The sequence below is a fragment of the Alligator sinensis genome, unplaced genomic scaffold (genome assembly GCF_000455745.1).
Source record: "Alligator sinensis unplaced genomic scaffold, ASM45574v1 scaffold293_2, whole genome shotgun sequence".
NCBI lineage: Eukaryota > Metazoa > Chordata > Crocodylia > Alligatoridae > Alligator > Alligator sinensis.
Genome location: NW_005842922.1, coordinates 306,676 through 319,384, shown reverse-complemented (window position 1 = coordinate 319,384; position 12,709 = coordinate 306,676). Strand labels below are relative to the sequence as shown.

General features: G+C 44.7%; 2 protein-coding genes across 6 annotated transcripts in view; one reads left to right on the top strand and one right to left on the bottom strand.

The window, feature by feature from the left end:
* Nucleotides 1-11,522, top strand: part of FAM163A (family with sequence similarity 163 member A) — an 87,344-nt gene extending 75,822 nt beyond the window's left edge. For all 3 annotated transcript variants that reach the window (XM_025192445.1, XM_006036182.2, XM_025192444.1), the window contains exons 2-5: nt 753-847; nt 4,334-4,356; nt 6,355-6,469; nt 8,189-11,522. In XM_025192445.1, coding sequence (XP_025048230.1) covers nt 6,377-6,469; nt 8,189-8,584 — 489 coding nt within the window. In that variant the 5' untranslated portion in view covers nt 753-847; nt 4,334-4,356; nt 6,355-6,376 and the 3' untranslated portion in view covers nt 8,585-11,522. The remainder of the gene's footprint in view (nt 1-752; nt 848-4,333; nt 4,357-6,354; nt 6,470-8,188) is intronic.
* Nucleotides 11,523-11,687: 165 nt separating this feature from the next.
* LOC102373944 (ADAMTS-like protein 2) overlaps nt 11,688-12,709 on the bottom strand; it is a 28,357-nt gene continuing 27,335 nt past the window's right edge. For 2 of the 3 annotated variants that reach the window (XM_014525981.2, XM_025192435.1), the window contains 2 exons: nt 12,445-12,589; nt 11,688-12,334 (listed from right to left, as the gene is read on the bottom strand). In XM_014525981.2, coding sequence (XP_014381467.2) covers nt 12,216-12,334; nt 12,445-12,589 — 264 coding nt within the window. In that variant the 3' untranslated portion in view covers nt 11,688-12,215. The remainder of the gene's footprint in view (nt 12,335-12,444; nt 12,590-12,709) is intronic. The other variant, XM_025192438.1, reaches the window with a different exon arrangement.

Here is a 12,709-nt window from a genome sequence, read left to right as displayed (position 1 = left end):
AATTATGGAAAAATGCTGTGCCCTGTGTTTTTGCAGAAGGGCATGACTGAATGAGCAATATAGCCCTTTTTGATAGTTAAAAAAATATGTAGAGTAATCCAAAACTTTCACGGAGATCCATTCAACAGGGACAGATTTTCCTAAGGAGCTTGGTTTATTTTCTTATTGACCCTGAGGACTTTGCAAAGTATGACCTCAGGAACCCTGCTTTCATTAGGAATTACAGTATCAGAACTGGGGGGGTGTTCTCTCATTAGGCCAGTGATAGGCTTTTCCTCTAAAGAGAGTGTGGGGGTACATGTGATTTGTGAACACAAATAAAGATGACCATGGGCAATTAAACTAGGGAAAAATCTGATGATATAATTCTTATTAGTAAAACAGCTTATTTAATTACACTGACTGCAGGCAAAGATGACTCTTTTATAATAGGATGGCTACAAGGCACCCTAGGCAGAAGGCATTGCTTTTTCATCAGAAAGCCATAATACACCCATGGGCTGTTTGGACCCTTCATATCTGTAGTTTTACAAGTTAACTGTAGGAGTCCCCTGTGGTTCAGTGGTAGACTCCTTGTCTACCACACTGGAGACCTGGGTTTGATTCTCAGACATTTACACAACTACAGCCATGGAGGCACCAAACATCTGGACTCAGTCTGGTCTTTGGATTCTGTCTCAATGGTCTAAAGGAACTACTGTAAAACAAAATTAGGTTAATGGATTGTTTCCCCTTTCTTTTCTCCCTCTTAGGGACAAACACATCTACTCTTGGCCATGTGGACCTTTCAACTCCAGTTATCTTCTCTCAGGCCTATGGGACAGTGACCATTTCAGCTATTTTCAGTGTAAGTGTCTAGCCGTGCTGTTCAACATGTAGTTTGTTCTAGTTCCATTGTGGAAAGTTAGATTGTGTAGTCAGAAGAGCCTCTGTGAGCCATAGTGAGAAAGAGAATGTGTTTTATCCATATATATCAGAAACAGAGGCCTGGCCTGCTCAGAAGCTGCAAGAGCAGCCAGTGTTAACCAAAGAGCAAGAGAAACACACATTGGTAGTTGAATTGTGGCAAACACGCTCCAATTCCACAGGAAAAGTTGTATAGCACATCAGTTAAGTTGTACCACAATTGACATAGAGCGATAGATAGCTATACAAAGGTATCACAATTATTCACCATTGTAGGGAAGACCTACTGAATTTGTGCACTAAAAAATAAAAAAACCTTTCTGCACAGTGTTGTTGGTGGTAAATTGAAGAAGCTTGTGGCTCAACAGCCATGGTCTGAGAATCAATCACTGTGACATGGTGACATGAGGCCCATATTTGGTACAATGTAGTGATTAAAGATGATCACCACATGACCTGAGGCACAAGAACATACAAGACATGCCATTTACTGAGTCAGACCATCAGTCTGTCTTGCCCAGTATGCTGTGTCACGCAGTGGCAGGGGGGATGCTGAAAGAGGGAATGAACAGGGTATGACCAAGATTTTCCCACTTGCCACCTCCAGCATTTGTTTCTCTCCCACTTGCCACCTCCAGCATTTAAAGTCTAGGAAGTTTGGATCCAGAGGCTGTATCCTTAACTCTCATGTTCAGTAGCTACTGATGCCCCTTTTCTTCAAGAATTTGTCCAATCTCTTTTTGAAACTGGTTAAACACCATGACATCTGGTGGCACCGAGTTCCATACTTTAATAACTTGTTGTGTGGAAAAAAAAATTCTTTTGTTAGTTCTAAACCTACTACCTTTAGTTTCATTTTATGACCCCTAGTTCTGGTATTGTAAGAGATAGTAAATAAAATTCCTATTTACTTTCTCTTTACTATTTCATATCTCGTAAGGTCCCCCCTCAAGCATTTCTTCTAAACTGAATAGGCCTGGCCTCTTAGTCTCTCCTCACATGGAAGCCCCTCAGTACTGCCAGTCATCCTTATTACTCTTCTTTGTACCTTCTCTAATTCTTCTACATCCTTTTTGAGGTGTGGGAACAAAACTGGAAACAGTATTCAAGGTGTGGATGCACCATGTATTTATAATGGTATCATTTTGTTGGCAATTCTCTTCTTAATAATCCCTAACATTTTGTTTGCCTTTTTGATGGCTGCTGAGCACTGAGCTGGTGTTTTTAGCAAATTGTCCAGAACAATTCCCAGATCTCTTTTCTGTGTAGTAACAGCTAATGTAGAGCCCATCATAGCGTAGTATAGTTTGGGTTGTTTTGGCCCAAACTATATATACACTACCTGTATTTTGCATCACTTTTACACTTACTATATTTAATTTTGTCTGCCATTTAGTTCCCAATTCACTCAATTGTGCAAGATCGTTCTGGAGTTCCTCATGAGGCAGTAGATGAAATGCACAGAAGGATGGTCTTATAGCTAAAATTAGTGAGGTGGGGTTTATTTCCTGGCTGCTACTGTGAGAACAGCACAGAAAATATTAGCACTGGCTGTCCTGAGGCTGTACAAAAATGTTAGAAATATAGAAGCTAAGTAATCCCAAACTATGCTGTGCCTTTTTCACACGAGACAAGCAATTACTCTTAAGTGCCTGGGAGCCACAACCAGAAAATGTTGCTTCCCTGGGTATTTAATACCTTTTTGTAATACTTGGGGCTGAAAACTCCTACTGACAACTTGGAGAGGTGAGTTTTGCCCTCAGGATGGTGCCCAGGGCTCATGTTGACTTTTGGTAAAGCTACTCAGATACAGGGCAATGGAGAGCTTGGCTATAAGTCTTTATGTAGTGATTCACGCATTGCTCGATGATTTCCTTACAGCATTTGTTTGATCTTCCACAAATGTCCAGCTGTCTGCTCTTTCAAATCAAGAAAAGCAGAAGGAACAGGCCATGTGTTTTGTGATCAGAGCAGGGGCCTAGACGTCGGGAATCCTGAGCTGCATTTCTGGTTTGTTGCTATCTCGCTGGTGTGTGACTTTAGACAAGTTGCTGTCCCTCTCTGAGCTTCAGTTTCCCTGATCTGCACAATCCTTTCCTGTTTCAGAGGGTGTTGTGTAGCTTGACTGATCTGGTGCATGAAGCTGCTCTGAGGAAACAGCACTCTAGAAATGCAAAATATTGCCAGTTGCACTACTAAAGGCATTTTTTTTGCAGGAGAAACTGAAATGCTTTTAAACAGTTAAGTCTTTTGTTTAAGAAAAATGTCTTGGGAGTCTGCTCAATAGTTGAAATAGGACCTAGCAAGACATGCAGTGCTGCTTTTTGCTAGTGCATTAACAGTTTGTACCAGGCTGCAGGTACGGGTACTTTCCCAGCCAGTAGACTGAAGCTACTTATACATCCTCTTAAATGCACAGTTCCAGACTTTCAGTGATTCACTAAAATATGCACCCTAAAGTGCACCTAAATCTTTGACACAGCTTGTGCCCTAGCTACGAGACAGGGCATTCACAGAGAGGGAGGTGAGGGGGATTCATACGAATCAGAAAGAGGGAACATCCTTTCCACAAAGCCATGAAGCAGCAGATGCAAAGCTTTTTTGTCATGCACCTTCATGATTTCAGTAGACCCTGCATCTACTATAGTCTGCTACTACCGCACATATTTCACAAAGCCTTTCCCATAAGGCTGTGCAAAGCTTACGGTGGCCATTTGATTTGGACTCTGAACTGGTAAGTAGGGGGCGGGGACCATGGGGGGCTGGGGGAGCAAGGGGGGGGTCAGGGGACTCATGGTAGAGCCCCCCATGTAGCGTGAGGCAGCAGGGATCACCCTTCGCCCGGCAGCACCCACTGAGTTGGGCCTTTTTTTTTTCAAAGTGCCGGGAGCTGAGGCAGCCATTGCCGGGCTGGGAGAGGGGCAGGGGATGGGCCTGGCTGGTTTGGAGATTCAGCCGAATCAAATCAGGACAGTGATTCGAATCACCGAATCGAATCACTGTCCCCCGAATCGGCTGAAACTGAATCCGAAGTGAATACTAGCCGCTTTGCACAGGCCTACTTTCCCAACCTTGTCCCTGCCCTCTTCACATCCCTGAATGCACTGAGATAAAGGGAGCTCCTGAGTAAGTATCTGTGCAGTGTATGTTGCCACCACAGCCATTGGAAAGTATATTGCTGGGCAGCAGAACTGCAGGAAAGTGCCATGGGGTTTTTTTCCTTGCAAAAATTCTGGAGGACAAATGTTTCATGATTTGCACATGGACTCCTGGTCTCTGGTGCTCTGTGGCATGGTGTCCTTGCTAACCAATGCAGCAATGGCATCAAGTTAATGAAGGACCACCTCCAGAGGCCTCCGGCTTCAAAAAGAGTTGTCAATAAGTAACAAAAGAGTATGGGCTAATCTGCTTCTCCCATTTCTTGCAGGTCCAGTGCACCCTTCCCTGAACGTACGTACTTCTTTGTTAACCTTTTTTCAGCTCCATTGCTAACTTTCTTTGTGGCAGTTTTAGTGGTGGGTGGCAACTACCTGCCACAGACATGTGGAAGGCTACTCCAGGAGAGAGCCCCAATAGAATTGCTGTTGACTTGAAGTCAGTTATGCTACACACTATGAGGTAAATCTCAAGCCAAAAAAGGGTTGTTCTTTGGAGACTAGGAGTACAAAAGCTCTGAGGCTAAGCCAGTCTGTCCCCTTAGACTTTAGCCACTGGAGATCTGGGTTCAGATCTGGTGTCACATTCCCAGAGTTCATACTTGAAGCTTAGTTTGGAGGAAGCTCAGTTTGCCCTTGCTTCTGATCAGGACTTCTTCATGCAGCCCCACTTCAGATGTAGCCTCTGTTTCAGAGAGTCCTGCCTTTGGCATAGGCTGAAGACATACAGATCAAAATCCACGAGGGACCTGATTCTTGGGAATTGGGTTTTATTTTCAGCTGGAAACTTGCTGTCTCGCAGACTGGGTCAGTAATTTCTATGTGGTTTGTGTACTCCGTGTTAAGCAGGAGGCCTTTGGGTTTGATGTGCTGAAGGAAGACTTATTCTTGTAGGCCTGCTTAGGAAGGGTGAAGAAAATTTTAAGCTAGTTGGCTCATCCAAAAGAGCAGCAAACCAAATTGCTTCTCTGCAGGAGGGAAGCTGATCAGGGAGTAAGACAGAAGAACTTGAAATCACATAGTTACTGGTGCTGCAGTCTTGGGGCTGGGCAAGTGATCCTTGGGAAGTCACTTGGAAACTTGGATTAAATGTGCTCAGTCACATGGATTGTGAGATCAGACTGGTAATGGGTCCTGGAGTAGGTGCAAGACAGAAGGATCCCATGTTTCTTTGAAGTACCAGACTGGGGAAGCAATGTGAGATGGCTTGATATCAAGGAGGGCTTGGGTCAGAGATGCTCTTGTCCTTCTGCTTAGTAAAAGGAAGAAATTCAAGGTTAGAAGACTGCTTCCCAAGCACATAAGCAGGGATATGTGGTGGTGAGTATACATCTGAGAGTCTGTTTCTCTGCAGGTGTTTTGCAGGGTATGATGTTGCTTTGAATTACAGGAGTTAACAGTACAAAAATGCAGATATGAGTAACCAAATCACAGGTAGAACAGGGAGTACCCACTGCCACTGCTTCCCTTTCTGTCCTGGTGTTTGGAAACTGCTTTTGTGATTGGGCCTGAAAGTAGGCTCTAGTCCCCATGGCTGGCCTCGAAGAGAAGGAGGGTAGGCATGCAATATACGATATGTCTGCAGTGCCAGCGCTGTTGTCTAGGCATACAAGCTAGCTTTGAACTGGGTAGATAGATCCTGTATTGCTAGCAGTGTAGCTATGGTACCATAGAGCTTGATCTGGCACTGCGGAGCTAGCTCTGGAAGACAGTGATCATTCACATGACACTCATTTCAGATGCAGTATTACCAGCCAGGACTCAGCTCAATTTGTGTGATGCTTAGAAGTTTTGGTTTCCAGGGCTTCCCACCTCTGTTTCATATCAGAAAAATCCCAGAACTATCACACAACATGTCCTGAAACAAAATGAATGTATTCGCCTTCAGTCACTGAGAGCTGGGCCATAGATCCCTAACCTAAGCAACTCTCTTAGCAAGTTTAGTTTGGGCTTTGCATTTGGAATAATATCTGAAATCAGCTTAGTTGCTTATGGCACAGCAGTAACTGAGACCAAAGTGAGATACGGCATCTGCTGTCATCAGTTTTAGTCCTGAAGATTTTTACATGTCCTTTTCCACAATGCCTCAGTCTGTGCTTTCCTTCTGTAGGTGTGCTCTTGGACTGACTTCATTCTCTTTCTACCACTTCCACTTAATGTACCCTACTCCCGTTTAAAGTCAACAGCAGCTGCTCATATGTAGCAGCAGCAAAATCTGATTCTTTGGCTCTAATGCTGATTGTTGTTAGGTCCCTTGAGTTTAGTTCACTCCTCTCCTTGTCCTGCCTTTCAGAGTTTGATGGAGAATCGGTCGGATGACAGCAGGAACTGTTGTTATCACCGGCGGAATTCTAGCGACGGTGATCCTACTCTGTATTATTGCTGTGCTCTGTTATTGTAGACTACAGGTAAGTGGTTACATGTGAGGTTCTTTACCTGTACAGTTTAGTACAGTACGAGTGAATTTCAGGACCACTGTCAGGAATTGTTCTAAACCCTACTGCTATGGGACATAGGGGTGGTGTCATAGTTAATCTGTGTCATATCCCTGTTTGGGTTATTAAAATTTGTGGTTCCCCTTGCACTACCTTGCACTGCTCAAACACTTCAGAGTGGCTGAACTACTTGCTAGTACCTGGCTTGCAAAGAACTTGTGTGGCAGAAGGGATCTTCCACAGCTATAAAGCCTCCAAGCTGGCTTCTGGGACAATCCTGTCTTCCCAATGCAGACAGCATGCTGACAGGGGGTCAGGGGAAGAGGTGAGTCGAGATGAGGACTCAGCTATGACACCTCAACTTTGCCACAGGGACTTTAAACTAGTAGCAAAAGCTAAGGCAGTCCTTTTGACTGCTCGGTTGGCACAATGAATCTTGCTGGTGCAGATAAGGCAACTGTAACCTGTTCTCTGATAACTCCATGCTAATCCTTTAAGTTATTTTTCTTTCCCCGTCTCTGTTCTAGGTTCATTCTATTCTTCACTCTGCACTGGATCGTTTTCAATTTGTATTTTCTTTTCACCTTCTCCCTCTCCTTCTTTCTTTCACTCTCTGCCTTCCCTTCACCCATCGCTCTTAAGCAGAATCTAGTCCCACCAGAGCCACCGTTACAGAACCTCTAAGTGGCTGAGAGACAGAAAATTAGAGAAGATAATCCTTACTAGTTAACTTAGCATTTCCATCCTCCCTTATCTAATCGGAGTCTGGGTACAAAAGGCCCACCCTACGCTAGCCTTTGCCATCTTTCCCATTTCTCTTTCTTCTCTTCATGCTGTTTTTTCCCCAATTTCCCCCCCCCCCCCCAAAAAAAAAAAAAAAAAAAGAAAACATATTTGCTTCAACTTTATGCTCTATGGGGAGTTGTTGGGGGGGAAATCTAAAATGGAGGACAATTTAGTTATAGGATATGCCCCTCCTACTTCCTGTGGTTACAGCCCTTAAAACTTTATTTGAATTGAGTGTCACACTTAAAGTTAAGAATTCCACAGCTTTGATGCACCTGAACAATACAGCATGTCCTCGCCAAACACTTGTTGAGTAAACTGTGTTTTCTGATAGTTTATGAGTAAATTGGTTCATTACTTTGAACTGAAATTTACTTTTAAAATGTTAAGAAATGTAGCACCCGTTGACAGTTGTGTCCTCAACGATCTTAACAACACAATGCTGCCTTCAAGGAAAACATTCCTTTGAAATGTCCATGGAGCTTCCACTGTTTTCGGTGAAAGTGAAGGTGTAGACATTTGTAAGAGCTTCCCGTAGCTTCCGCACCACTGAGAACAATCAGTGACAGGCCCTTTTCTCAAAATGGCCTCCAAGCTGTTTGCACGGTGTGACCTCAAATGACATAGAGAGCAATGGGAGATTGCACCGTCCTGGAAGGAGTGCAGTTGTGTGTGTGGAATTCCTTGTAATCAAACATTCCTCGTCAGCCTTGGCTGAAAGGGAAACTTTCACTTATGAAGAAACATGGAGGTGGAAAATGAGCATGTGAATCCAAAAAGTGTCTTCAAATGGAGCCCTGTGTCCCAGGTGGTGAGGATGAGCAAATCTCTGTGGTGCTATGTACACAAACATATCTGGATGGAACACTATCCCCTCGCTAACCAAAGTCTTTCCTTTATGCATAGTATTATTGCTGCAAGAAAGATGAACCTGAAGAGGAGGAGGAGGAGGAGGAGGAGGAGGAGTCTGATCTCCCTACTCGCTCGCACTTTGTCACCTGCAATGCCTGCAACTCTCGCATCATGGATGGACAGGGCAGCCCGGTGCCTCCACCCCCCGAGCTTAACCAGCAGGGTGCTCATAACTACTGCCCTACCTGTTCCCCCTATGGCTCCCCTTTTTACATACGGACTGCTGACATGGTGCGAAACGGTGGTGAGAGGATCACCTACACACCCACGTGCTACAAAGAAATGGGGCATCCCATCAAAATGGCGACCCTCCAAAGTTACCCGGTGACCCGCCATGGAATTTTTCGGGAGAACTTTCCAAACCCTAGGGCTGTTAGTACAGAGGTATAATCACTGTTGTCACTATTGCAGGGTGCTCCAATAAGATGCCCACGGGGTGGGGGGGGGGGGGTTCCATTCATTATTGTGAGGTTTCCTGCAAAAAGAGAGGAGGCCTTTAGCAAATGTGGACAATCAAGTCCAAGACCTAGCATGGTCCTGATGTTGAACTGCCCAGGTCACTGTAAGCTATTGTGGGAGGAACGGGAGAAACATTGAACAAAGATGTTGAACATGGTAATTTCTAAACCCGTAACAAGTGTAATTACTCTGCTCTGTCTCCTGAAGGGACTTGTCTAACGAGGGCTATGTACAGTACAAACTAATTTAATTATCAAAGACTCTCATGACTCCCAGGCTTCCCTGAGCTCATGAGGTATTTGGTGTCTACACAAAGCAAACCCTACCTGTCACTTTTCAAGGCAATACCACTGGCCTCTTGTATGGATGAACCGAGCACACTCAGAGACTCATGGCATTCCCTGGGAGCTATTGTTTTCATCAGAAACTGTGGCATTAGAAAGGAAGGTGAAAGAGGATAAAGATCCCGTCAATATGCCGGGAGTTTTAATACTCTTGTTTGGTGAAAGCAAATGGAAAAACAAATAAACAGAGAATTTGATATTTTCCCCCTTGTATCATATTAGTTGCAAATGAATGCTAGCATCTGTATTAGAACATAAAATAGGACACCCTTTCCCTAGTTAGTCCAGTCTTTGCACCCACAGAAGAACAGGGAAAAGGGAAGGTGGAGTTTAGATAATTGTTGCGGGGAGAAAAAGGGTACTGCTAAAATGACTTGCAAAAGCTAGCAATACAGAAGTTTCCTTCTGCTCTGCTCACAAAACAATCCTTTAGTTTTCACAAACTTTCTTAGGAGTGGTTTAACTTTGGGGCATAACAACTGCAAAGTTTTTATTTAAATCTTAAATAACTGAAGTTTGGATCACTGGCAGTGTTCAAAGCCTTAGAGATCCATATCTGCTCGTAAACTGCAAAAGATTGTGTGATTTAACTCTGCTTAAAACAGCAAGAGACGGGACCAGTTACATCTTTTGCTCTCAACCCTGTTCTCACAACCTCCAGAGCTTGAGCTGATAACAGATTTTCAGGAGGTCATGACCTTTCCCTCTCTGGCTAGAAGGAAGGCCCAAACCTGTCTCCCTTGCTAATATGTCAAGTCACAGTATGGAAAAGGCTGACAAGTGAGATAAACCATCCATGTTGCTTTCTGTGACATTGATGTGGAGATTATTTTTCACTTTAGACCAAAGTGAAAATGACTAAAAGTATATTGTTGTCACGCACCGCTGCTCCCACAGCAGGCAGCCGTGCTCTCTGCAGGTAGGCAATAGGCCTGGACTGCAAGTGATCCTTGCAAATATCCTTAGTAACGATAACAAGAGTGTGTGTTTATCATATGGTTTTATTTGGGCAGAATTATTTGGGAAGAGTGTGTGATCTCTATTACAGTTTATCAGTCAATCTACAGATAGTAAAAAGTGCTGGCTTGACAGCCTCTAACTTCCCTATTCATTCACAGATGAAGTATTATGTAGTTCTGCTTGGACCTGGAAGGTCCACTTGATGTCATGAGAGGATTATTCAGATTTGGGCTTATTTATTCCTTGGGATCTCTGATAAAACGTAACAAGTTAACAACTCAGGGCTAAATAGGATTGTGTTTCTTGTGGCATGGAGGCTGCCTTCCCTGAACCAAGACATGATCCATTTTGCATTGCCTGTAGATCAGCCATTACTCCCAGAATCATCTAAATTAGAACCTAAGCCTTAGCATTGAAAGGCATCATGCTATCCCTGGACCCTGAGTTGTACAGTCCTCACTGAGCCCCTATGTAGGGTATTTATTTTCCAGCCCTATAACCCTCCGCTCAGTTACCTGGGTGGGAAGGCAAGTAACGTTGCTGGAATGATTACAGTACAAAAGCCCTCTGACCCCTAGTGTTCAATAACCCAGTTTCTATTGCCTTCCTGTCCCAACCAGCTCACTGCCCTGGTACTGTAGTATCTAGTATGACATTTGTTGGGCAAACTCAACAAGTCCTATCCTTTCATAGCAGAGGATGCACTTTGGCTTCCATCTGAACTTAGCCTCTACCAGACCTGAAGTGGTCAAACTGCATCCCCTGGGCTTGCTATAGCCAACAAGGCTCTACAGTATAGCCCCCAAATACCTTCCTCCTAATTTGAATGGCCAGCCCAGGGAGATTAAGGATGTGTCTATACCACAGCAGCAGTGCATCCCAGTGAGGATGCAGCAGGGTATACCCTACCTTCCTGAATCTGCAGGTATGCTCCAGACACAGAAGCCTGCACTGGAATCATCCCCATTGCCTATTCTTGAGCCATCTGTCCCTGACAGGCCTGAGAACAGACATTGGAAACAAGAACAGCCATTGTAGTGAACTTCTGGTTCTGGAGTGTATTGGTGGTCTCAGGTGAGTAGGGTGCTCAACCTCTTCCTCCCTGGTGTATTGGCCATCATTGCAATGCTCTCACTTCTGAAAGACAATTATTCAGCTCAAGACTGCCCGGTATATGCTGGACTATAGTTTCAATGACACACCTTTGAAAGGAGGATAGCTGTAGTCTGTTTTGTTGTACATACATTAAGTGTGAACCCAGCTTTTCTAGGAAGCGGATGTGACCCTGAAGCTGATGCTGTGGTCCCAGATTGGTTATTATGCTCACGATGAAGATCCCCGTCACATTTTTCACTGTACTGGAACATGTACACGAGTGCAAAAGTGCAAGATATACAAGTCAAATGGGTGTCCAAAATGTGACTTTGGGCTGTTAGGGGTTGGGGTGGGGAGTAGAGAGGGAAAGTCTGAGTTTTCTACTTAGGATTTCTCCTCTTATTGTTCTACGTCTTTGTTGCTCAGCTGTGGATCCAGATTGAATGTCAGTAATAAATGAGGTCTTTGAAATACAAAATGGGCATGCTCGTGCTCTCTTTTTTTGGTGATGGGCAGCTTTATACAAAGCAAGTTTTACACAATCCTGCACAGGATGTGGCTTAGGATATGTGTTCCTCACTCCCATCCATGCCATCCCCTTGCCCTCTGGCTCAAAAACAGGTGCCCAGGAAACATACATATTTGTTTAGCTCTTTATTGTGACATAGAATGATTTTGCTTGGAGTGACCTGGTGGATAGAGGATTGCTGAGTGCAGATGGTGTTGCTGCCATCTGTGCTACTGCTGGTGGTTGGGACAGCTGCCCACCCATGTTCTGCTAGAACTTTTTGCTCATATCCCTGAGGTGCCGGACATGGACCCAGCTGGGAGAAATGATATGAAATCACTGGAGTGGTGGGGGAAAGGAAGTGCTCCTCATTGATGACTGATAGCAGGGATGAACTTCCCCCATTACTATGTTTCTGGTTGCTTTGTGGGACAGGATGATCTCTCTTCAATGGGTCAGGTAAGTCGTATTAGTCAAGAAGGGACTGTGGTTGCTACATGTGTCCTAGAAATCCTTCTGAGTAGGCTGTTCTACAAGGATTGGCTCAGTGACTAAGCCAATGGCTTCTTTCACAGAGAAAAGGCTTTTTGTGAAGTCTTTTTCTAGGGGGAATCTTGCCCCTTGGTCTCAAAAGGGAAGTGTGGTCAGGCAGCAGTCAGGGCAAGCGACTCCTGCATGACCGGCAGCAGGCCTTCCTGTAGTACCAGTGTGAGCACAGCTTCACCTTCAGCACCAGCATACAGTTGGCTGTTACTTTGTCTTCACAGTCTTCTTCTGGGGAGTGAAAACATCCACAGAAGAGGTTAAAGCAACAGCATTCTCCACTAGGACTAAGCTGGCCACAGCTTCAAGGCTGCCACCCTCTGAGACTGTCCCCATCTTACCTGGGGCCTCTGTGGGGCATGGCTGGAGCTGGCAAGCTTGTCTGGCTTCAGGTTTGGAACCCAGTTCACAGCCCTGGCCCAGGGCTTCTCCCTGGTAACACTTCACCTCACGCAGCCGCACGCCAGCACCACAGGTCTTACTGCACTGTCAGGACCAAGAAGGGATACAGCTGTGAGCACACTACATTTCTATCAGCTCAGTATGTTCTTTTGGGCCCTGAGCAAGACATTCATAGAGGGAGCTCCTACAAGACTCAGTTTTTAG